Source organism: Canis lupus, chromosome 4, assembly GCF_003254725.2.
Source record: "Canis lupus dingo isolate Sandy chromosome 4, ASM325472v2, whole genome shotgun sequence".
In the NCBI taxonomy this organism is placed as follows: Eukaryota; Metazoa; Chordata; class Mammalia; order Carnivora; family Canidae; genus Canis; species Canis lupus.
Window position 1 is genome coordinate 17,826,955 of NC_064246.1, and position 26,904 is coordinate 17,853,858.

At 35.0% G+C, this 26,904-nt stretch overlaps 1 protein-coding gene across 4 annotated transcripts in view; it reads right to left on the bottom strand.

The window, feature by feature from the left end:
• The window catches only part of CTNNA3 (catenin alpha 3), a 1,671,697-nt gene that overhangs the window by 102,858 nt on the left and 1,541,935 nt on the right, over positions 1-26,904 (bottom strand). The window contains exon 16 of one of the 4 annotated variants that reach the window (XM_035715353.2): positions 17,099-18,551. The exons of the other annotated variants lie outside the window; for them this stretch is intronic. Coding sequence (XP_035571246.1) covers positions 18,539-18,551 — 13 coding nt within the window. The 3' untranslated portion in view covers positions 17,099-18,538. Of the gene's footprint in view, positions 1-17,098; positions 18,552-26,904 lie in introns of those variants that run through there. 4 annotated transcript variants of the gene reach the window in all.

Sequence of the window (26,904 nt, forward strand, 5' to 3'; positions counted from 1 at the left end):
GCTGTAGGAGTACAAAATAATTCTAAAATAATAAGATTTGAAATTCCGAATTACTCTTTGATCCATGAACTGCAAATGGATGTTGTATTAGCAGGCAGGAACACAATATTAATCTTACTGCACATCTTCTCCAGAATGCTTGGGTGTCCAGGTGCATTGTCAATGAATTGTAATATTTTGAAAGGAATCTTTTTTTTTTTTTTTTTTCCTGAGCAGAGGTCTCAACACTGGGCTTAAAATATGAGGTAAACAGATATGCCCTCATCCATGCTTTATTGTTTATAGAACATAGGCAGCACAGATTTAGCAAAATTCTTAAAGGCTGTAGGACTTTTGGAATGGTAAATGAATACTGGCTTCAACTTAAACTCACCAGATACATTAATCCCTAACAAGAAAGTCAGCCTGTCCTTTGAAGCTTTGAGTCACACAGATTTCTCTTACTATGAAGGTTCTAGATGGCATATTTTTCCAATAGAAGGCTGTTTCATCTACAACGAAAACCTATTGTTAGTGTAGCCATTTTTATTTATTATTTTAGCTTTATCCAGAAGATAACTTTGTGCAGCTTCTACATCAGCACTTGCTACTTCCTTCACCTTGCACTTTTATGTTATGGAGATGGCTTGTTTCCTTAAATCTCATGAACACCTCTACTAGCTTCAAACTTTTCTTCCTCAGCTTCCTCACCTCTCTCAGCCTTCATGGAATTAAAGAGAGTTAGGATCTTGCTCTAGATTAGGCTTTGGTTTAAGGAAATGTAGTGGCTGGGTTGATCTTCTACCCAAACCACTAAAACTTTCTCTGCACTATCAATAAAGCTGTTTTGCTTTCTTATCATTCATGTGTTCACTAGTGCAGCACTTTTAATTTCCTTCATGAACTTGTCCTTTGCATTCACTATTTAGCTAAGTGTTCAGCCTTCAACATGGCTTCCTCACTTAAGATTAATTATTTCTAGCTTTTGATTAAAAGTAAGAAATGTTTGACTCTTCCTTTCACTTACAAGTGTACATACTCAGAGGCTATTGCAGGGTTATTGGTTGACCTAATTTTGAAACTGTTGTTTCTCAGGGAATAAGAAGAGGGAGAGAGATAGGAGAATGACCAATGAAGTGGTCAGAACACACACTTATCCTTTAAGTCTGTTGTCTTACACGGGAACAGTTCCTACACCCCAAAACAATTACCAGAATAACATAAAATATCACTGACCACAGATAACCATAACAAATATAATAATAATTTAAAAGTTTGAAATAATAAAGAAGATGTGATATCATCTCTATCTATCATCTATCTATCTATCTATCTATCTATCTATCTATCTATCTATCTCAGGCATCAAAAAGAATGAAATCTTGCCATTTGTAATGATATGGATGGAGCTAGAGTGTATTATGCTAAGCTAAATAAGTCAGTCAGAGAAAGACAAATACCATATGATTTCACCCACATATGGAATTTAAGAAACAAAACAGATGAACATAGGAGAAGGGGAGGAAAAGAAAAGAGAGGGAAGCAAACCATAAGAGACTCTTAATTACAGAAAACAAACTAAGGATTGATGGAAGTAGGTTGGTAGGGGAGGGGCAAGATGGGTGATGGGCATGGAGGGAACTTGTCTACATGTGCACTGGATGTTATAGGTAAGTGATGAATCACTGAATTCTACACCTAAAACCAATTTTACCATTTATGTTAACTGACTAGAATTTAATTAAAAATTTGAAAGAAAAAAAAAGTTTGAAATGTTATGAGGATTACCAAAATGATACACAGAGACAAAAAGTGAGAAAATGTTGGAAAAATGGCTCCAATGGACTTGCTGAATGTAGGGTTGCCACACACCTTTGGCACATAAAACAACAACAACAACAACAACAACAACAACAACAACAACAACACATATATCTGCAAAGCACAATTAATGAAGTGCAATAAAATGAGGCATGCCTGTATTTGGATTAGAGTTTATTAATGAGCTGTTCCAAACTAATTCTCTGAACAATTCATTTTCTTTCAGAGATGTACATGAATTATATCTTATGTGGTCTTGCTTATCTTTATAGAATATGTATAATCATGATTAGGTATATGAAAGCACATGGTCTTAGGACATGCAATATCTTGTGTCATCTTAGTTCCTGACCACAAAAAGGATGATCTATCCTACAGAGACCTTTTCAACTTCATTTCAGAAATAAGTGCAATGTCACCCAATATCTGTCATATTATAAAACAAATTACCAAAAATACATATACCCATGATCATGGGGCACAAATGTTTATCAAATTCTGTATTGGGAGATAAAAACAATTAAAACACGTATACACACATTTGTAATAGTTTACAAAGAATGAGTGCTGAAGTGTTCACTATATAAAATAGCCTATTCTCAATCAGCTTAAATATTTTTATTCACTGCTTTTTAGTTCTGTGTTATTTAATAAAGCCCTTTACTACTTAATTAACTTGTTTTTGGAGGTTGCACACAACCATCACATGTAAGCATAGCTATTGTCCAGGTGAACAAGGTGGAAACTTTCCATTTTTTTCTAATATATCTTCAGTATTGTTTTGAAAGAAAATAATCAGTCACCTACAGATGAACATTCAGATTGCTTAATGAGCACAATTATTACATCTATTTTACCAAAGTCATTCTTTATGAGTGCCCATAACTCATGTAGAACAATTATATTGCACTATGCTTTACTTATTACATAACACTTCTGTTTTGTGTGAAATGTCACATTAAATCTAAAACTCTGAAGTGCAATGGCCTTCAGAGAGATATCAACCATTTCTCAAATCATTCACCTTAGAAGAGATACTGAATTTTTAAAAAACAGGCATTATCCTCCCTCCCTATCTGTAAAAGGAAAAGATTGGACAAGATAATTTTATAGGAACTTCCAGCTCTCAGATCTTATAATTTTATGCTTTTTTATCTTTCAATAAATAATTCTTCAAATTAAATAGACTACATCTTTGGTTTAAAACTTAAAAAAGTATATTTTATAGTATATTTTAGTATAATTTTAGTATGTTTTGATATATTTGTAGCATATTTTACATATTGAATATTTTGTATAGATTTTTATAAAATGATGAAACATTTTGTAGGCAAATCATATTTATACTTAGAGTGAGAAATATTTATTCTCTATATTGTTATAAAGCAAATGTGTTTTCACTTTCAGCTATCTGAAACCAGTTAGGAAGACAGCCACACAGATGATCGACCATATGGCATTAATAAATGTATAACAAGACAGACATGAAACACTTTATATTTTAACCAAACTGCTAAACTAACTCATGAAAATGTCATATATTACCTATTTAGTTGAGAGTTTTATTGTGGAGAAATTGTGTCATAGTTAACTATTAACATAGGACCAACCATTCTATTTTATGATTACTTCTCAAATGAATTAAAGAAGATGGATTATCTTTCAACCACATTCAATTACAGCTCCATGCAATTATATATATATGGGAATATATAAATATGTGCAATCATATTAAATGACTCAGTCAGCTCTAGCATTTACACAGAGTGTACAATGGGGCATAAAGTCACTATAAGTAATTTTTAGGTATGTCAGTAATTTTCAAACTATCTCCACTGAGGTATCTAAGTGTCCAAAGTTATGATGAATGTGAGGAACCAAAAAGGATACCAAATTGGAAGACTTCACCCCTCTCACTCAGTATCCCCTAGTTCATCTTCTTTGGCTTGTATTTGTATGCTGTAGTTATATCTATGGTTTTGATCTTTAAAAAGATGTGTTAGAAAAATTTTAAAATTCTGTTAGAGAACACTTTAATATTACTATAAGACCTTCTAAATAAACACAGGACCATAGGGGGAAAAAAAGCCAAGGAGAAATGGACATTTGAGGAAAAGAAACAGGCTTAGTAAATACATTTAAGAATTTGTCAGTATAATTTAAATATCTGTATCTCCCACATCTGTAAAATTAATTAGGTGAAATAGAAGTGTTGATTTTTTTGTTACAAGTCTGCCTGGAAATGGAAATATCTTTGCATAATTAGTCCATTAGTCCTTTCGTGTTTCCTCCATTTTCCTCCTGCAATATTGTAATAAATACTCTATTATATCCACTATACATCTGAAAGCATCTTATTGTCCTCAGAGGAATTACAATGAACTACCCAATCCTACTGGATTTTCAAGCATTCAAAACTTAATAAAGACAAGACATTTACTTCAAAACTGTTCTTTCCTCCATTGCAAAATACTCAGCAGCAAAGTAGTTGAATATGACTTTATATGATTTCCATTGTTAATGGAAATGTCAAATTAAACCAAAACAAACAACTACAACTTTTATTTGAAAGCTTGGAAAGAAAGACATAATCTGCATACATCTATTCCAGAAAGCTGAATGCAAAATTGCAGGAATGGAGATTTGGGCTAGAAGAAAATGGAGGAAGGTTTGGCCAAATGGAAAGGAGGAAGGGACTGGCACATTAGTTATTGGGTTGTTCTGGGAAAAGGCATCTAATTGGACCAGAACAGAGAATTTCCATAGCAGAGTATCAGACAAAAATAGGAGAGTAGGTAAGGACCAGACTCAGAAAACCCATAATGCTGACATGTTTAGGACATCTTTAGTCTTGATACTACTCTTTAACCCAAACTGAACATGTCTTCAGAGGAGAGAATCTGTGGGAAAAAATTAAGCAGCATTAATTTCTCTTCCACTGGAGACAGTAAACTCTCTGATGCTCAAAGAACTGGCTGCAAGGATGATGTGCCAGTAGACAGGTTCTTTTCTATGTTCTCGGGAGAATGACCCTTAAGCCTGAACACTTCATGATGATCTGCATTTTACTTATGGTTGGTTCCTTACTCCTTGACTCTGATCACCAACAGCTAATAAATGTTTCCTTTCTCTGTCCATTCAATCTTCACTTTCTTACATATTTTTATATATGTGATCTTTCTATTTGTCATGGATATTACTTAAAGACTGTCTACAGATTTTTTTACATATCCTCAAATACCAAACATAAGGATTGTGAATACTCAGTCAATAATTAGTCTGATTATATCAAACTTATTGAAAGAATTTAAGAAGCTGAATTGATCTGCTCTCCTGGTAATGATGGAAACTCAGTGTTACCAAGAAAAAATGTGACTTAATTTATCATTAGAGGATTGCCAAACTGGAGGGAATTGCATCAATTATCTACAGGCATTTGTGTTTGACATTATTCTGTGCAATTTAAAATGTGAACAACTGCTTTAGTAGTCATAATAGTACTTCGCAAAGAATTTACATTAAAACTAACTGGAGGTATTTGTAAATAGCAGTATGTTGAAAGCAAGCAGTGAACTTTGGCAGAAGTTCTTACTCACTGATTCATTCATATTTGTGTTATTTATAAGATGCTAATTGAATTATACTCTAGAAGAGTCTCTAAATATGGTGCTGCACAAAAGCTCTAATTTTGTGAAGACTAAACACAAATATTCATAGAGCTGTCAAATTGTGAAGATTCTATATTTGATAAACTACAATATTAATGGACAAAATTAAGAAAGAAAAATAAAGTAATACTAAATAAAACTAAGTTATTTTTTAGTTTGACTGAAAGAATATGTCAACTGAAGTATTTATTTTTCAAAATAATCTAGAGATTCTATATACAGTGTCATTGCTATGTTTTCTGTCAGATGATGTCTTTTGTAAAGGTATGGATTGAAGGAGTTGGGTGGCTTACTTGGTTAAGCATCCAACTCTTGATTTTGGCCTAGGTCATGATCTCAGGGTGGTGAGATTGAGTCGCATTGGGCTCTGTGCTCAGTAGGAAGTATGCTTCTCTCCCTCTCTCTCCCTTTCCCTCTGCCCCTCCCCCCACCTATGCTCATTGGCATGTGCTCTCTTTCTCTAAAATAAATAAATAAATCTTTAAAAATTAAAGGTTCGGAGTGAATTTTTAACCTTAAACTTCCTTGGCCCAGCTAATGACATGTTCAATCTTCATCTGCTAGGTTCTTCTCACTTTCATACAATCCCCCCAACACACACACAGAAATAAATAGTAGTAGCTTTGAACAAAAGTCACATTCAAAAATGAATAATGTATGCAATTATCCTCAACCAATGTGTATAGTACAAGGTTGAGGAGGATTCGCATTTGCTTTGATGAAAGACAGTTCTACTCATGATTCCCTTCATTTTTCTCAGTATTAACATTTGCCAAAAAAAAAGTACTCATTGCTCCATGACCTGAGATGCATTAAAGATTACATGCCAATAATTACTTTAGAGAGAAAGAAAAAAGAGGACTGTGCTTGTCCTACATAAACCTGCCTTAACAACGCTATGGAACCCAGAGACAGGCACATGACATGATATTATACCACACACTCACACACACTCATATACACAGACACACCTCAAAACTAAGCAAACTTTTTTTTTTAAGACTTTATTTATTTATTCATGAGAGACAAAGAGAGAGAGAGGCAGAGACATAGGCAGAGAGAGAAGCAGGCTCCATGCAGGGAGCCCGATGTGGGACTTGATCCTGGGACTCAAGGATCACACCCTGGGCTGAAGGCAGGCGCTAAACTGCTGAGCCACCCAGGCATCCAGCAAACTTCTTATTAAGGCACACAAAGTTATTTACCATCTGGGCTCCACATATCCAGCCATACTCTGCCTTACTTACCCATTTCTCACCACACACCTTTCACACTAACTATACGGACTCTTCTACCCTTACACACCTTTGTATTCTTATTTCCATACTTAGCTTTTCTGTCTCCTTAGCCTATAATCTCTTTCCTCACTTGTTTACCTAGTGAATTTTAATTCATCCTCTGGTGTCTAATGTTTAATTTTTACTCCTCTAAAAAAATATGGACATCCTCAAAATATTGAGTTACTCCCTCATTGTTCTCTCATAGCATATGGTACAAAACAATGATGTTAAACCATATCAGGCTATTTTTGTTGTTGTTTTGAATAATATAGTTAGTTGTTTCTTTGCTGTAATTTGCTATAATTCAAATTTGACCCTTAAAGCTTTGGTCAGATTAAGCATCTCTAGTACTTAGAACAGGCTTATCATGAATTAGGTGTCAATAAATATTTTAAGAAAGTCTTTGGCCAACCAGTTATTTCCATATTTACTTAAAATTCTAACCCAGTAAAACAATGCTGAAACAAATACTAAAAATGGTTTCCAGGAGCTGGTGGATTTACTATTCTTTTACATTTCAACAGAGGAAGCAGTCACAACTTTTCATTTAAAAATATTTTTAGCAAATAGAAAAAGCTTTAGAGCTTGGTAGTTCATCTGTTAGCATGCATATCTCATGAGTTTGAAGTGGTAAACAGAGGGCAATATTTGAAGTAGGATGTTGATTCATATTGACATCAGCCAGTTTTGACTTAGTCACCTGGCTTCTCCATTTCCAGTAATAAAAAACATGGAGGTGATGTATGTTCCTCTTTTATTACAGAAATACAGATATCAGTCAAATTAACTAAAGTATGCTCTCATTCAATGTTACAACAAATTCTGCTTTAAAAATACCAGCTCAAATGTGTGCAGTGATGAAATGTTGCTTGAATAAATAGATCTGAGTTCTCCCTAGATATATTATCACATCGCTTCCTGAGCCATTTTCAGTCTCATTTTCTCACCCATAAAATGAGAAGATGGACTACAGGAATTTTCTGGCCTTTTCAATATTTGAAATACAATCCTTGATAAATAAGATCATTTATACAATGGCTGAATTGCTAAATCACTGTTGCAGTTCTTCAACAAGCCCTCTTTCAGAAAAAAAATCACAGGTATTTATATAATCTGGAAAACCTGCAGACCCTCCATGTACCTAGCATCATGATGTTTTAACTAATACAGGTTTATGGTGACTATTCAAAAACACTCTTCTCACAAATGGATTAGAATTGGATTTCTTTTCAGTAGCACTATTTGATTTAGTAAGAACCAAAGGTATGTGCCTCCTCTAAAAACTGAGAAACTGATAGATAACAGGTTAAAAAAAAAAGTAAAACTTTTCCCAGAGTCATTGAGATAGTTTCCCCAACTGATAAGTGGTATGAAAAAGCCCATGCTTTGGTGTACAGGCCTTTGAACAAAATGGCAGCACCTTCTGTAAAGATGGACTGTACCAATGTATGGTTCAGAAAGTCTACATATTACATTAGGCTTTTATTGACAAGTTGAAATAAAAAAACAATAATCAAACTCTATTTCCCAGGCAATGTACTAGGTCAACACTAAATTATTTGATAGTATGAACAATGGCCAAATTAAGAAGTGAAACACGTTTTCAGAGATGAGTAACAGATTGGGGACACTAAGTAAACACAAATTCTAAGGATGAAACTGATCTATGACTAGCCTGAGACAGACCAAGACAAGTTTCATGAATAAATAAAAGTAGCACAAGCGAAGGGACTTAAGAATCAGCATTATAGAGAGAGCAGATGACTGTGCCCTCTATATTCAGCACCTGGCTTGATAATATATCGCCCTCATGGCTTGAGGAAAAAGCTGGTTTTCCACAGATCACCATTTCTAAACCAGAGACCCCGGAATATTCCTAATGTTAACAGCATCATCTCTTATGTTTTAAATCTAGCAGTGACAACTGTGCATCTAGATGAATGCTTTGGTTAACAGTGATTAACTGATATCAGCTTCTTCAAGAAAACCTTTCATTTTAGAACAAAAATGCTGCCAATATCCATGATGTTACACAGTTTTTGATGGTCTGCTGTTACAAACAGCACACAGCTCAATATGGACTGGAGAAATTAACTCAGTTGAGTAAAGAACCGGGTTAATGAAGACAAGGTCACAGATTTTATCCCCACACAACTCAGTTAATTTGGCAGAGAAAAACCTCGCTGCCAAGCTCCAGCTGTTATTTCAGCAAGCCCAATTGTAAATGCATAGTGTGGGTCACAGTGGATCAAAACAACCCACCCATCCAGTCTCCTGGAAAACAATGCCAAACGCCCATGGTTCGAATTAGCAATTGTGTATTTTATTTAAATGGCGCTGTTTCTTTTTTTTTCAAGTGTTATTTAGCTCTGAATAATGATGGAAGATAAAAATTCAGGAAAATTTGTTTTACATCATTGAATGTTTTTGCGCATGATCTGTCGTTTTCACATCTATGGTTTGTCCACCTGTAACAAAGGAATAATTCATACCTCCTGAGCAGCAGCATTCAACTTGCATCAGGCAGAAATGGTGATTTCCAAGGGTATAATTATGTAAAATGGAGTACATTTTCTGAGCCTCAGATTTAGAGGAGGATTTTCAGCAATGGAATATATCGAGCCACGATAATAACAGGCATTTTGCTACCTTAAGCATTATAAGTAGGAGACATTGTGTTTCATAAAAGAATTTTGATTCAAAAATGAGTCTATGTAGTACATTGGTAAATCAGCTGTTAGAAAGGATTCTGCAACCATGCCAAATGTTAGAAGTAACACATACACTGGACAGTTGTGCGTGTGCATGGGCACACACACACACACACACATTTGGATTGAAAATCAAACTGTGAGTCTCACTGTCTAGTGGCAGTTTGTTTTATATCTCCCCCCACGAACCTCCTATTTTGAATTTGTGAGACTTTGGCATTAAAGATCTTTAGCGAAACAATGGAATACAATCTTACTTTAGTGAAAGTTAACAATCGTGGAAGTTCCTTCTGATTTCTTGCTCTATCATTGAATTTCTATTCCTATTTATATATACTTTAAATGACTGTGGTATCTGCCTCATGTGGGAAAAAATAAAAACAAAAAGTTGGTTCAACATGCAAGGCTTTATAATAATCCTCCTATGGTAATCCTTTATGTTCTTGCAAGGCTTATCATATTAACTTTTGCTTTGGTGAAGGTATTTAATCAGTATTTTCACTGAACTGGGTTCTATCATTCCTCAGTTTTGTGCCTTGCTCATCCTGTTAGTCTCCATTGATTTCTAAAGAACAAAAAAGGAAAGGAACACACACTTAAGAATTCTATCAAAACAAAGTAAGAAAGAATCATTAGACTCAGGAACATCTGCAGAAGGATAAAAGTCGAAAAGTCTTTTTAAAATAAAACATGAGAGTGTCTCATTTAAAAAATTTAGCTTTCTGCTAGACCCCGTTTGACTGATAAATACTTTTCCCCTCTCTCTGTTACCTTCAGTGTTGAGCAGCAAACTGTCTAGAGTTTCCCCAAATTAATATTGCAGTCACTTTGATCTTTCATTTATTAACAAATTTCATGACCGTATTTGTTTCACCTTATTAGCACTGCGGACACAAGGTTTTGAAATTTTACAGTAAATCAGAACAGAATCAGTCTTAATCATTTTGATGATTGGGCTCTAATTTTTGGAGCTAATATGGTACTGATATGGGAGAGCTTGGTTCTGGTCTCATGGAGTGGAAGAATGAAATCTCTCGGACACAGGAGAGTGAGTAAAGGCATAGAAATGTATTAGGTAAAGATAAAGAGAAAGCTCTCAGAAATGAGTGGGATCCGGACAGGGTTGCCACTGTGGGCTAGTAGGGCTGGTCTTTTATTCATAGAACCTAAATCTCTTTTTTTTTTTTTTTAAGATTTTATTTATTTATTCATGATAGTTACACAGAGAGAGAGAGAGGCAGAGACACAGGCAGAGGGAGAAGCAGGCTCCATGCACCGGGAGCCCGACATGGGATTCGATCCCAGAGCCTCCAGGATCGCGCCCCGGACCAAAGGCAGGCGCCAAACCGCTGCGCCACCCAGGGATCCCGAACCTAAATCTCTTTAACATTATCCATTGACATCACCATTGAGTAAGGACTAGCGATAACATCTTTAATGGCTTACTTCTTTGAGGTTTGGTTATTTCTTGGTCACAAGTAGCTGTTATAACAAGACACCCTCCCTGCCCACACATAGGGCAGGGTGGTCTGACTTGTTCCTCTATCTCTGGTTTCCTCACCTCAGCAGTTTTGGGATTTTTGTGAGCCTGCTTCCTTGGCCCTCTACCTAGCCCCGCCTACCCCTGTTTGTCCCTAACGCTTTACTATACAAAAATGAAGCTCTAAGTGATATTGTACAGTTCTAACAATAATTCTGACTCTATATTAGCATTTCTATGTGTTTTCTTCTGTTTAGTTCAATTTTGTTTTGTTATTCTAAACACTGATATACATTAAATATGTAAAGGAAAAATAAAATCAAATGAATAGGTAAACAAGTCCAGGAATTTTAAAGACTTACTAAACTTCATAAACTATGGTTTTATTTCACAACTTGTTATGGAGAAAAGAGTTGTAATATGAAAATCAGAGTCTGGGTTTGATAATGCTCTACCTTGTAGGGTCCCAGGGCAGGCTGCCCTAAGCTGGATCTCTTCGCCATAAATATTATTTTGAGTTAAAAGTAATCAAAACTCAGTAGGTGCAGGAAAAGATCTCTGCCTCCTCCCTACTGCCTAATTTATACTGGGAGGGAGAGCCTGTACCGGGAAGAGAGCTATTAACAGAGACTCCCTCTTTTTTTTTTTATTTTTTTAAATATTGTATTTATTTATTCACAAGAGACACAGAGAGAGAGGCAGAGACACAGGGAGAGGGAAAAGCAGGCTCCATGCAGGGAGCCTGATATGGGACTCAATCCCCGGTCTCTGGGATTACGCCCTGGGCCAAAGGCAGGTGCTAAACTGCTGAGCCACCCAGACTGCCCAAGACTCCCCTTTATCCCAGAAGGCCAGAAGGCCTTATCTTCACCATAAGGCCACCTTTGTTTTTCCCAACATCGCCTTTCACCTTCCTGCTAATGACTTTTCTCCCCCTTGATCCTCAGGCCCTCTGTCTCTCCTTAGCTCAAACAAGCTTCAGGTTGCCTTATTGTCTTTGGAATTTCTTGTCTGTGTGGATTCCCTGGAAGTAGGCCTATTAAATCTGATTTTCTCCAGTTAATCTGTCTCATGTCAAGTTGATTCTAAATCTAGCTAGAAGGATTCTGGGGCAGAGGAAGTTCTTTCTTACCAACAATTCTTATGGTTACATGATCTTGGGCAAATTATCTATATTCTTTGAATTTTAATTTCCAAATTTGCAAATTAGAAAAATAACAGATACATATATATATATAAAATTTTATATATATATATATATATATATATAAAATTGATAATACACACACTGGTGGCTCAAATGACAACACACACTGGTGGCTCAAAATTGCTAGCTGTTTTTAGTAATTATTTCATTAAGGTGAATATATTAATATTTGCATTTCATGTATCTTTGTGATAGCAATTAGTCATTGCCACTAGTAACACTGTGTCCAAAATTGTGCAATCAATAACAACAAAAATGTATCTCATTTACACTATGCTCTCTCCTGAAATAAGACTTTTGAACATGCTGTACCAGGAATATGCTCTCTACTGTTCTATCTTGTTAACTCCTTCTTATCACTCAGATCTCCTCATAATTGTTACTTCCTTAGAGAAACCTTCTCAACTTCACTAAGTATCTTGTTATATTTTTAAAGGAAAATATGAACACTTAGCACTTACATAATGTTGTATTTACTTATGGATCATAGTCAAAGAAATCTCAGCTTAAGATCATATACAGAGGCCCCAGACTTGGCATTACCAGTTATAGCAAACAACTGGGCTGGAATCCTGTTTACACATAGTCAATTCTACCCCACTTCCAGTAGCCCTCCTCTGTCTCCAGGAGACTGACAGGCAAACATTTCTCTCTCAAGCTAAAAGGTGGATGCTTCTTTCTAAAGAAATATAAAAAGTATATTCTAAGAGTACTCTAATTTCTAACACAAATGTTGACATCTCAAAATAGTGTCTAGAGTCACCCAGCATAAAGGCTAGATTTATCACATTTATTCTTTATCAAGTGAGAGAGAGACAAGTCCCACCTACATGCACAACTGTAAAGTATGCTTTTCTTTGGCTTATTTTAAAATATAAACAGAAATCCAAGAATTACCATACATTTGAGAACAGTCTTCAGCATGGAAAATAAATCATAAGATAAACAGGGGAGAAATGACCGTTGTGAAGGCATACGTTATTCAAGGAAATGAAAAAAGCTAAATAGAATCTATCCAAATAAAGCTCTCCATACAAATATTGTCAAAGAATTTATGAAGAGAGTATATCCATAAGACAAGTGTAGGAGAAAATGAAAGCATTCAAAGAACAAAAAAAAAAGACATTTTGAAACTAGAAAATTCTCTTTAAAATAATTTCAATTGAAGGCATGCCAGGCTGGCTTAGTTGATGAAGCAAGGGACTCTTGATCTCAGGGTTGTGAATCTCATCAGTTGTAGAAATCACTTAAAAATAAAATCTTTAAAAAATAATTTCAATGGGAGAATTAGAAAATAAAATTGAGGACAAGAAGTGGAACTTTTGAGGGAAAAACTAAGATACGAAGAATCAATACATCTAACATCCAACTAATTGGAACTCCAGGAAGATGGTAGATAGAAAAGTGAAAAAGATGTCAAAGATATAAAAGACACGGAGTCCTCAGAGTAGAAGAGCACATTAAGTTTTTCCTGGGTTCCTTTTACTGCTTCTATCTGGTCTCTGTGTTTCTGTTCTTGTCTTTTGTGTGTGTGTGTGTGTGTGTGTATGTATGCGTTTCTCCATACAGGAGTGACCCTTTTAAAATGTAATACAGAGCAGTAAACATCATTATTCAAAATCCTGGAATGGCCCCTATTGCACACAGAGTAAAAGCTAAAGTTCTCACTTGATATGTCTTGTACCTTCCTTCATATCTCTGATCTCATCTCACGCTAATTATTCTAGGCTCAAATGTCAGGAATGCTTCCCAGTTAGAATTATCTCTAATTGTGACTTCTGCTTCAAACTCACTTTCCCTGGAAATCTGCATGCTTAACCTCCCATCTCCTTCAACTGTTGCTCAGATGAGTCCTATCTTGATCACACTATTTAAAAATGTAACTCCAGCCCAGCAATAATTCTAACTGGTCTTCCTCACCTGTCTCTATGTTTTCATTTCTCCATAGCTTTCTAAAATATGATCCAAGTTACTTATTGTATCTACTCTTTATTGTCTGTCTCTATTCAATGGGATATATGCTCCATGAGGCCCAGGACCTTTGTAGATTTGATTCATTGATTGTGTTACAAGAGCCTTGTATAGTATCTAACACATAGAAGATGCCTGCAACTATTGAATAAATAAATGAATAAATTTATTTTATTTTATTTATTTATTCATGAGACACACACACACGAGAGAGAGAGAGAGAGAGGCAGAGACATAGGCAGAGGGAGAATCAGGCTCCATGCAGGGAGCCCAATGTGGGACTCGATCTTGGGACTCCAGGATCATGCCCTGAGCTGAAGGCAAACACTTAATTGCTGAGCCACTGAGGCGTCTCATGAATAAGTGAATAAATTAGTGAATGAATAAAGGATTCCTCCACTGAATGGCACAAGACTTGAAGGTCTGGCATTGTAAATAAGAAAATACAATCTGAGCATACACTCATTACGAAGAATAATGTTTATAGCTTGAATAATATAAATATTAGTTTTTTCATAATATAGAAATAACCAATAGGCAAAGCATTAATGATGCATTTATAAAGTAACTTTGCAAAGCAAACATCAACATGCACTTGTAAAATTTGGTAGGTAGGATACAGAAAAGGTGAACAAAGGTAATATAGCTATAAATTGGAGTCTAGAATTAGGACTTCATCAAGATAAAAAGCTTTTGCACAAGGAAACAATCAAAACAAAAGGAAGCCTATGAAATGGAAGAAGATATTTGCAAATGACTGAGAAAGCGTTAATGTCTAAAATCTATAAAGAACTTTTCAAACTCAACACCCCAAAAATAAATAATCCAGTTAAGAAATGGACAGAAGACATGAACAGACATTTTTCCAAAGAAGACATCCAGATGGCTAACAGGCACATGAAAAGATGCTCAACATCACTCATCACCAGGGAAATACAAAACAACAGTGAAATATACCACCTCACACCTGTCAGAATGGCTAAAATTAACAACACAGGAAACAACAGATGTTAGCAAGGGTGCAGAGAAAGGGGAACCCTCTTACACTGTTGGTAAAAATGTAAACTGGTGCAGCCACTCTGGAAAACAGTATAGAGGTTCCTCAAAAAGTTAAAAATATACTATGCTATAGCCTAGCAATTGCACTAGTAGGTATTTACCCAAAGGATACAAAAAAAAAAAAAAAACAGATTTGAAGGGGTACAGGCACTTGATGTTTATAGCAGCATTATCAATGATAGCCAAAGTATAGGAAGAGCCCAAATGTTCACTGACTGATAAATGGATAAAAAAAGAAGTGGTCTACATATAGAATGGAATATTAGTCATCAAAAATAATGAAGTCTTGCCATTTGCAACAACATAGAGCTAGTGTGTACTACCCTAAGTGAAGTAAGTCAGAGAAAGACAAATACCATATAATTTCACTCATATGTGGGATTTAAGGAACAAAACAGATTAACTTAGGGGAAGGGGGAAAAGAGAAGCAAAACATGAGACTCTTAATTATAGAAAACAAACTGAGGGCTGATGGGGGGAGGTCAGTAGGGGATAGGTTAGATGGAAGATGGGTATTAAGGAGGGGCACTTATGATAACCACCAGGCCACTGGGTGTTATATGTGTGATGAATCACTAAATTCTACTCCTGAAACCAACATTACACTGTATGTTAACTAACTGGAATTTAAATAAATTTGGAAAATAAAACAACAAATTGTGAATCCAGATGAATCCTGTTCTCAGGGAAATCTATCTGATTGATGAACAAAATGGTTACAAGAGTATGATTTTTTATAGAGGTGGTCAGTGACAGAATTGGAAAAAAAATAAGTGGTATAATATTAATAGAGGGTCAAAAACTAATGATCATGGCTGATAAACTATAAAATAGCAATATAATTACTTAGTGAAACATAGGTAAGAGAAAAGCTAAATATAAAAGTAGCTGAAAATGGTCATATCTTGGAATTTGAATTAGGAGAAGGAGAGTATCAGTGAGATAGAAGACTTTTTAAAATATGCTCTTATATACTATTAGATTTTTCTTTAGTGTACAGTATTTCTTTAATAAAATATTTTACAAATATTTGAAAAGAAAATAAAATCAGCCTTGGAAAATGCATATTAATAATTACTAACCAGTAAACATTGTTTCCCTTTTGTAAATAAAACATGTCCTTTAATGATTTTATTATGTAGGGGTATTTTTCAGGTTAAATACAACAAATCATAACTACAAAACAAAAAAGAAAAATAAGAATAAAGTTAAAATGAGAGTACCTGCTACTAACCATTCATCCAGACACCAAGCCCAGCATAATAGGTTTGAATAACAATACACTTTTTTCTCACAGTTATTTTTTTAAGATTAATTTATTCATTTTTGAGAGAGAGCCACCAAGCAAGGGGAAGGGGAGAGGGAGAGGGAGATAAGAATCTTAAGTAGATTCCATGCAGAACATGGAGCCTGAAGTGGGGCTGAATTTTATGACCCTGAGATTATGATCTATGCCAAAACCAAGAGTCAGATGCCCTAACAACTGAGCTACCCAGACACCCTTTCCAGCAGTTCTAATGTTGAAGCCATAGTCTACTTAAGGAGGAACAATGGAGGACTTGGTAAAAACCAGAACATTGTCGATATTCATTAACTTGTATAATTCATTCATTTATTCATTCATACACCAAATGTATACTGTACATCTGTTATTTTCTAGACACCATTTAATATTTTATGAGATAAAAAACATAGTTACTTTCTCTTTTCTAAGTATTTTGTCTTTACCTACAACCATGGTTCAGGAATTTGATAGGCAGTAGTCACTACATGCAATCATGTATTTAATGAAGTAGCAACATAAACATATAATTAATAGTATATTACTTCTACATATTAAGTTATAAAGTATATTCATATATATTATTTTGTTTCACAATAGCCCTGTGTGAAAGGTGGTTTTCCATTCCTAATTTTCAGAGGAGAAAACAGAATTAGAGAACTTGCCTAAGATCACATTTTTTTGTTTTGCTTTGTTCTTTTAAGTAGGCTCCCCACCTATCATGGACTCCAGCGTAAGCCTTGAACTCATGACCCTGAGATCAAGACCTGAGCTGAGATTAAGAGTCAGAAGCTTACCTGATTGAGCCCCATAGGTGCCCCTAAGATCATCTGTTTGAGAAAAAAGTAAATACCCCAATTCATTGTACTTTCTGCCACATTTCACATAATTTACTTCATTTCAATGCTTGGGTTAGGCATGTTTGTCTCTTCCATCGGGCTATTCTAAAAACTTAGATCAAGTGATCAAGCGCTCCTCTCTGGAAGTTACACTAATTCTGTCCAAGCAACTGGGATCATTTCTTTACCGAAATTCTAAACTTTGTATGCATATATGTGCATGCATTTATGTGTGTGTGTGCATGCATGCACTACACTGTATAATAGCATTTATTTTATTGTATCAATGTGCTTGCATATTTTTGAGACTAGGACTTCACTGTAATACCTGCTAGCTTCTATACTGCTTCATGGATCTGTGTTTATTATGCAGGTTTAGACTAGAAGAATTTTGGATTCTGATCCTGACTGATTAAAACTGTGAGGCTGGGGATCCCTGGGTGGCGCAGCGGTTTGGCGCCTGCCTTTGGCTCAGGGCGCGATCCTGGAGACCTGGGATCGAGTCCCACGTCGGGCTCCCGGTGCATGGAGCCTGCTTCTCCCTCTGCCTGTGTCTCTGCCTCTCTCTCTCTCTCTCTGACTATCATAAATAAATAAAAATTAAAAAAAAAACAAACAAACTGTGAGGCTGGTTTCATGTAACTTTAGAGCCAGCAAGATGACATTTTTCTCTACATCTGTATGTCACAGAAAGAGATATGTCAGAAATCATAGAAGCACATGATCTTTTTGCTTCTACCTCCTTCTCTGCAATATGCTGGTAAAGGTAAGGGGCATACATAAGCTGGATTCTAATCCCATCACTAGTATTTACAGCTGTGAGGCCTTGGGTTATTAATATATTCCTTCCATGCCTTCATGGTTTCATCTCTAATATAATAACAGTACATACCTCATAGGATTATTTTGAAGGTTAAATGAGTTAAATAATTCAGAACAGGGTCTGAAATATAATGGCACTTACTAAATTATTACTAGCTATTTTTATCTTCTTCACAGATGATCTGGATTATTAAATTAGATGGTGCATGTGAAAATGATTTGAAAGTACTGTTACTATTTCATTTAATCATATGTGTATTTATGGTGAACAATGAATAAAATTTACAAGCATTAAAAGTGGGAAAGACTCAATCATAAGCACCACATAAAAATATTTAAATGCTATCCAGGAAAGACTGACTTCCGAGATTCTCAGGATACTTCTCTCAATTCACTTAATCATCGATCTCTGGGTCATGCTACAGTAGAATTCTGACAAAAGAAAACAAAAGGAAGCCTTTAATGTTGTCCTTCTGGGGCTCAAAACCTCCCTGGTTACACCCTCTATCTCCTGCTCAATTCTTCTCAATTTCCACCTAACATCAGTAGCAACAGTAACCATGCCCAGTAATGGGAAAATAACACATGTCCCTAGATCATTTGAACAGCTAGCTTCTGCTCCTTAGCTTCATTTTCATAACCTCAGCTGAACATTATTTTGACCACTGACTAGTTTTATATCATTTATAAAACTCTAATTTATGCACTGTATTTCAGAGAACTCCTTTAATAGCCACTTTCGTTTCTGGTGGCCTAGACATTATTCACCTGAATGAGAAGGGATCAGTTTTAGCCAATTAAAGATCATAAAAGGAAAACAGATATCACCCATAAGCAAAACCCTGCACTGAGAGTTAAGAATACAAAATAAATTGTCTGTCTACCTGTAAACTACAAACCATTACGCTTTCCCTGATCATTCAATTATATTTTAAAATCAGTTTATTATTTTAAATCAATCTTTTTTTGTTAGACATCTTAGATTCAAACGTATGCCCCATTCTTAACAAGTGGATACTGTTTTGGACATTAATTTTTATGTTAGAATCTCAGGACTGTTTTACAACTAAATCCTTTTTTTTTTTCTTTTGTAAATTTCTCTTCTTTCAAATTTTGTTTATTTTCTGTACCTTGTATGTTTTTGCAATCAAAATTAGGTATTTCAAAGCAAGAGAGAGGATAATTGGATGGATAAATGGAAAGTGAGTCTATTTCAGACGAGTCTGTAAAGCAGAAAAGGTTATAGGTGGAGAATGAAAGGCACATTCCAGAAAAGTGGAATAGCAAGTATGCAGACACGGAGATCTCTAAATATCCTTCCTTTTCCCTTTCATTCTCCATTGGGTGGTATCTTGGTAGTCATTAAGAATTTGAATAATCCAAAGACAAAGCAAAAGCTTATAGTACTATGGAAGAAGCACAAAATTTATAAATAATAAACAAGCAAACAAACGACTGGTAGGAAATAGGCCACTATCCTACATGGGAGAGAGAGAATAGTAATAGCAGGAGGAGGATAAACAATATTTTCCATCCTCCCCTTCGTAATAAACAGATTCTTAGAAGTTTTTGACTAACATTTAAATCTTTTTAGATGAGGCATTTGGGGATAAGTTTATATTACACACATTTCTTCATCTGTTTATATTTCTATTGCCAGCATTTGAGGGTAGCAACCATATGTCAGTTGTCTTATATTCCCAGAGTCAAACACAGGGCCTAGCTTATCATGAGAATGCTATAAATACTTAATTACATCGTCAGGGTTAGGGTTTGAATAGAGATGAAACCATGGGTAAGACTATTTTGCATATTAATTGATGGTTTTCTAAAAACTGAAAACAGAAATGTCTAAGGAGAAATCAAAATTTACCTGGTATCCAAATAAATGCTGCAAAATATCATATATTTTTCTATATTCTTTGATTATATAGACACACACTCATCCCCCACATACCCTCTCACTCTCCCACACACATACATATTCATAACTTAAAAATAATTTCAAATGTTAAAAATGGACAAAGTTGTAGAGTCAAAAATAGATGCCTCTTTCACCCCAACCTGATTTCTGGTCCTCTAAAAGAAAACATCCCAAGATGTTTTGTAGACAAACAAGCACATAGGTGCACATTTAGTATTAACACATAGGATGGCAGCATGCTACACAAGGAGTCTGTACACATCATTACTTTCTCCACATGAAGATGAATAATATGAAATCTGCATTTCAAGCTGGTATTTTTCATTAGGTCACAGCAGAATAAACTGGGAGCTTAAATATTCTCAATCGCTATACCCTGATATTTAGACTTATTAAGTCTATAGGAGGGGCAAAAATTATGTGTGTTAAAAAAAATCCCTCAGGTATTTCTGATTACAGTTTGAGAACAACTGTTCTAATTAACTCCTGGGTTTACTTTTGTTAAAAATATCCACATGCACATAGCTGAGTTGATTTAGTTTAGAAAAGAGAATTATTTGACCTGGTCTGTATCACTGACACTTATTATAGAGATGCATGGGATTTGTAGAATAGTTACAAATTTTAACACAATCAGAAAAAATCTAGATCTTTAGAGGAAAATGCTGCTTGACAAAAATCACTTTTCTAGAGTACAATACCCTTCTGCATCAGAAAACTTTAAGAATAAGTCTGGTTAAAGAATAAACACTGGTTGAGGTAAACAGCACTTAAATAATTCTGATCTATTTCTCACTTGCAGACCAAGATTTTAGGCTGTGAAGTATAATTTGACAGGTCCTTTCAATTAGTTTATGAAGGTAAGCCATTGCCAAGCTCCTCATTGGAATCATAATTCAATGCATTTTCTCTTCCTCATTTGCCTATTGAATAAGTAAATACTCAATTCATATAATGTATCATCATGTTAAACCTAAACTTGAAATCCAAACATAATTTTAAAGTAATGAGAATGAAGGACAAGGATTAAATTTATACAAGGACCCTCACCAGTAAAGCATGATGAAATTATACCTTCTCACAGCAAAGTGGATTCAGATACAGTAAGGGGGATATGTTTATGGTGCAGTGTTCTACATGTGTTCATGTCCCATTGGAAATAAACATGAGTGCTATGTAGAGAAGACCTTTATTATCAGGCCTGTGTTGTTACCGCTACTAGAAAAGTGATTTCTCTAGTTTTCAGCTGGTCTGGGAGAACACAGAAACCTTTCTTTTATACCAACCGCTTGCACATTGCTTTGAAAATAACATCTGTGTCTATAATACAACTCCATGGGAACACACAAAAAAATGTGCAACAAATGTGAAAAGATTATTGGGTTGAATTTGGGAGCTTTGTGCTTGAATATAGTCTCAAGCCTATTTGTAACATATGTATAAAACATGATATGCAAAATATTATGAGCCTATGAAATGTATAGTTATTAAGGGTGAATTTTGAGTCAATCAATAAGCTTCCTCTTATTTGAAGCTGTTCCTTCTGATGAGGATGACAATTTTCTGTGTAGGAGGAGGAAGTAAACAATATGCATCACCTTGTGACAGAGTAGCTGGTTGATGATGCATCTGATGAGGATCATCCTCTTTCAACTTGTTCATGTTTGTGAAGGCAGTCCTTTTGTGGCTGTGTTACCCAGGCGTAGAAAAGATGCCGCCAGCCTGACTGCAGGACTAGGATGTGAGTCTGCCTAATTGAAAACATTTTGAGCATTTAAATAACCCACTGTTACTGGGATATATATTTGAGGAAAGGCTTTTCCAGTGCTCTTACCTGAAAATTGTGGATAATAGCACCTGTTCAGTCAGATTCAGAGGATTCTCATGAGGATTAAATTATGTAATAGGTGGGTGAGAGCTTTAAAAATTACAGTGTACTTGAAAAAAAGGCAAGTTATTAATATTGTTGGAAGACCTATTAAGGAGGGAGAACAAAAGATGAACTAGTTCCTCTGCCATGTTGTCTGTTAGCTTTTGACACCATTGTCCATCTAATCACTAAATGTAGAGTCCAAAAATCATTCTCCTCCTTATTCCTTCTATTCAAATAGCAATTAAGTGATTCTAGTGGTTTGCATCAAAATAATTCTTGAATCCATTCTTTCTGGTCTTCTTCTATTGCAATCGTGATGCAGATTTTCATAAAATAGTCTTCAACGAGGATCCCTAACTCCTTTCTATATCCCTCAAACCTATCCTCTAACTACATGAAAGAATACATGGTCAAAATGATTATCTGATTATGAATATTTCCTGCTTCAAAGGCATCCAAGGTTTCTGTTCATGTTCACACTTCTTAGCATGGCAAATAATAAAAAAGACCATTTTCTGTTCCCCAACTCCCTTTGCACATTCTCTGCAACCATTTACACAAAGTGATTACATATTTCCTTACCACAAATAATATTTCATGTCTCTGAGCCTATTCCATAGCACCCTCTGTACCCAGAGAGGTCTTCCCACCACTTAATACTCTTCCCTCAAGATTTAGCTAAGATAATATGACATGTGGGAATTTTTTTGCTTGTTTCCACCCTCCCCCAACCCATAGTACCATTCTCTAGGGCTTCTATAAAAGCCTGTGTCTGTTTTTATCTCTGCACTTTCTATATTTTTTTAAGGATTGGCTGATTTATGCATCTGTCTTTTCTAGATGGGGGACCTCTTGAAGGCAAGGTCTGTATCATACTATTTTTAGGTCCCTGTGTTATAGGCACATAGTGAACTCTAATAAATATCTATCAGGTGTGAGTGATATGGGATAAGGACATCATTATAGAAATGTAAGGAAAAAATAATGGCATAGAGAAAGTATAAGCAAGTTCCCTGTAAAAAGGAAGTAAAAAAATGAAAGGGGAAAATAAAGAGGAAGAGTCATTGGTGAGATATTAATAAAGATGGTCATACAAAAGATACAAATGTTGAAAAGAGAAATAGGAGAAGGGTAGAAAATTAAAGAGAATTGGTGGATGGACAATAAGACAATTATAAGTCAAGAGAAGAGAAACAGACTGTGGGAAGAAGGACAAAATTGACAAATATAAACCAATATATTGAGGGCAGAGAAGTGGAAGAAAAGAAATCAGAAGGTGTGTTGACAAGTACTTACCATGGAAAAGAGCAAATGTAAAATAGCCATCTGGATAGTAGAAGAAAACAGAAAGAGCCCAGAATAATTAAAGGAAGGCAATGATATAATGACAATACCAAGTAAAGGACATTTAAGATAAAAAACAGGCATTAAACAAACAAGCAGAACTCCACAGATGAGTAAGAAATTATGATTTGGAAATACTAGAGATCATTTTTTAAATGCTGGACCATTCTGTTTATTAAAATATAGAATTTTGCCAAAAACAGTAACTTAAAAGTATCTCTATTTTTTTTAAAGATTTTATTTATTTATTCATGAGAGTCACAGAAAGAGAGAGGCAAAGACACGGGCAGAGGGAGGAGTAGGCTCCATGAAGGGAGCCTGATGTGGGACTTGATCCCAAGACTCCAGGATCACGCCCTGAGCTGAAGGCAGATGCTTAATCACTGAGCCACCTAGGCATCCCGGATACTCACTTTATTAAATGTAATGGACAAATAGTAAACCCCAAATCGGCAATTCCACTGGCAATGCAGTCATTAAAAGAGTACTGTCAAGCTACTCGTGTCCCTTTTTTAGGTTAGTTTTTCTGTACACCTCTATAAACTGAGTTTTGCTCTCATTCAAGAGCAATTATGATTTGGTATCTGCCCTAAGCTATAACAAATGAGCCAGATTTGAAATATAAAATGTTTATTTCTATTGATGCACTGTAAAAGACTACTCGTCCCCACTGGCATCTTAGAGTTGCTTCATTATACAAGGAGAAAATTGGAAGAAAAGCACCACGGGCAGATGTCCTGCATGCTGTCAGAGTAGGTGACATTTATATGATGTGACTCACCTTGACATCTCTTGGTATTCCATTACAAATCTGAGAGACTGTATTTTCACTTGTGGATTGCAATTGCCTGAGGTACCCAGATACTCTCCATGTTCTTCAGCAGAGGTCAGCCAATACTCATTGTTAAACACCAGTCAAATACATGATGGCCAGCTGGCAAATTGACACTTCTGCAATGCTTGAATCTGCCCTTTCCAATCTAATATTTTATAGGAGGTAGACCTCAAGGGATATCATGATGTTAGTTATGGTGTGCCTACAAATGTAATAGGACTACTTTCTTTTAAATGTAGAGTGTCATTGCTTTATAATCACATTTTTTTTTATCCAGAAAATCAAGAGCATACTAACCAAATTGTATACTTATTTAAAACAACACCCTTAAATTGTTTTCCTATTTTGAAATTTATTGGAAATGCCTACTTGAGCAGCTTATATCTCATTTCCAGCAAGAATATAACTTTTCCTCTTCCTTCTATGTCACCTGAACTGTACTCATCCTTTGGCTCCCTTTTAATATTATCTAACAATAAATTCGTATTTGTGATGACTGATCAATGCCATTTTATGGCCAAAATATTTTCAACCTGTATGCCATCAGCTGCTGACTATAATTCTAATTCACCTACCAGGAACCATGTGGGCACGTCCCATGTTGTCTTAGCTTAGGTTTTGTGGGATTCTGTAAGAAATTTAAAGTTCCACACCAACTCTCTTAATGGCTTTTTCACATCATTTTTTTTAAAGAATTTGAAGTCATTTGAAAATAACAGTCACCATTTATTGTGTCCTTACTCTGCACCAGGCATTGTTTATATGCATTATTTATATAATCTTCACAACAAACATATCAGGTGGATTTTGCTATCTTCATTATAATGACAAAAAAATGAAGTTGGTAGAGCGTGAGTGCTGTGTCCACATCACAAAAAACATCTAGTGACAAAGTCAGGATTCAACTCTCACGTGTCAGATTCCAAAGTCAATTATCTATTGCTAAACACCAGGGAAAAAATTAAAATAAAAATTATGTATATATTGCATTATTTTTTCTGTTTTTATTTTGCTATCTCTACTGATACAGTGAACTTCCAACCAACAATGTAAGATGTTCTAGCTTCTAATTAAAAATAAAATAAAAAAGAAACTGTTCATTGCTCTAACCCTGTGGCTATTATCTCTCTCTCATGCAGATTGTAGTACAGATTCAAAGTTAAATTTCCATTCCTCTTTGTGTTATATGTAAGAAGCACTGAAAATATGGGTAAATCTTCTTCTAGACTACTAAGCTCCAATCTGGGGAAAAAAAAAAAAAACAGTGAGGGAAGTACAGCTATATTTTCCATAAACACATGGCAAGTTGTGTCTGCAGGGATTCCATGGAATGTCTATAAAATATTCCTATTCCTGGGAAATTAAAATACCATAAAATTATATTTTATCACATTTCTATAAGAAGAATAGATAATGTACAAGAACATTTTAATAATTTATGAAAGAAAAGCAGACTAAATGAATATTTGATATTATAATATTTTAAATTTTTAAATAGATTCTAATATCCAGACTATAGTTTCCTTTTCTTCTTTTTTCAGACAGCCTACCTTGAAAAGCTCAATGACTCTCATAGCTTTAGCACTTATCTCTCTGAGAATAATTCCCAAATTTGGATCTGTACCCAATATTACCCTGAACTCTAGTTCCTTTTTCCAGGAAATTAGATATTTCTGCTTGCATGTTTTATTTGAAATGCAAAATATCTGTATTTGAACTCAATATCCTCAAAAGTACATTTTTCCTAAATCTACATTCTCCTTAAAAAAATAGCACCATTATTTCCCCTTATTTTTCTTTTTTTTTTTTTTAATTTTTATTTATTTATGATAGTCATACAGAGAGAGAGAGAGAGAGGCAGAGACATAGGCAGAGGGAGAAGCAGGCTCCACGCACCGGGAGCCCGACGTGGGATTCGATCCCGGGTCTCCAGGATCGCGCCCTGGGCCAAAGGCAGGCGCCAAACCGCTGCGCCACCCAGGGATCCCTTATTTTTCATATATAACACATGACGGTCATCTTAAAACATTTGACTTCTCATGTTTTTATAAGTTGAAATTCTAATTCCAAGCCCTTCATGAAGTGCTCCCAACTTACACCAGTGCTCTCTCCTGCTAATTTCCCTTCTAATAATGACCTGCATTTTATATTCCTTCTCTGGGGGATGTATTCCTCTTCACCTGAGAAACTCCCATTCTTTCTTCAAGATTGAGTTCAAATTGCTTCTTTTCTGTGAAGTCTTTATTAATTACCAATGCATAGTTCATCATTTCCTGGGTTCCTAATTCTTACATTTTTCCTCCTCTAATTTCTACAGGTCCTTGAGGGTAGATATTGAATCCCAACCTAGATTTTGCTTTTTATATGAAGAGCAGAATCCAGTGTATAATATTTTTAAATACATGCAAAAAGAAATGAGTATGTGAATGGACAAATAATTCAATGAATCTTTGATTTCTCTTAATATTTTCTTGGCCTTTATATCACTACATTTTGTTTTGCCTTCAAACTATGTGCATTAAAAATAATTCCCAGGTAGCTTTAGTATCTCTTTAAACTGAAAAGTCAAAACTTCCATGAAATATATTACATGATTTAGTTCAGCTTCTTTTTCCAGGGCCATGCTATGTTAATGAACTTTCAAAACATTAGTAGGTCCCATATAGTTACAATAGATTATTCTTAAAACAAGTTTGAATAAGTTCCCTATATATGTAAGTAAATTATGGTAAGCAAAAATTAATTTTAATGTTCATAGGGTAAAATAATATATTTAATATTTTTATTCCTACAAGTAATTTGCTTTCAT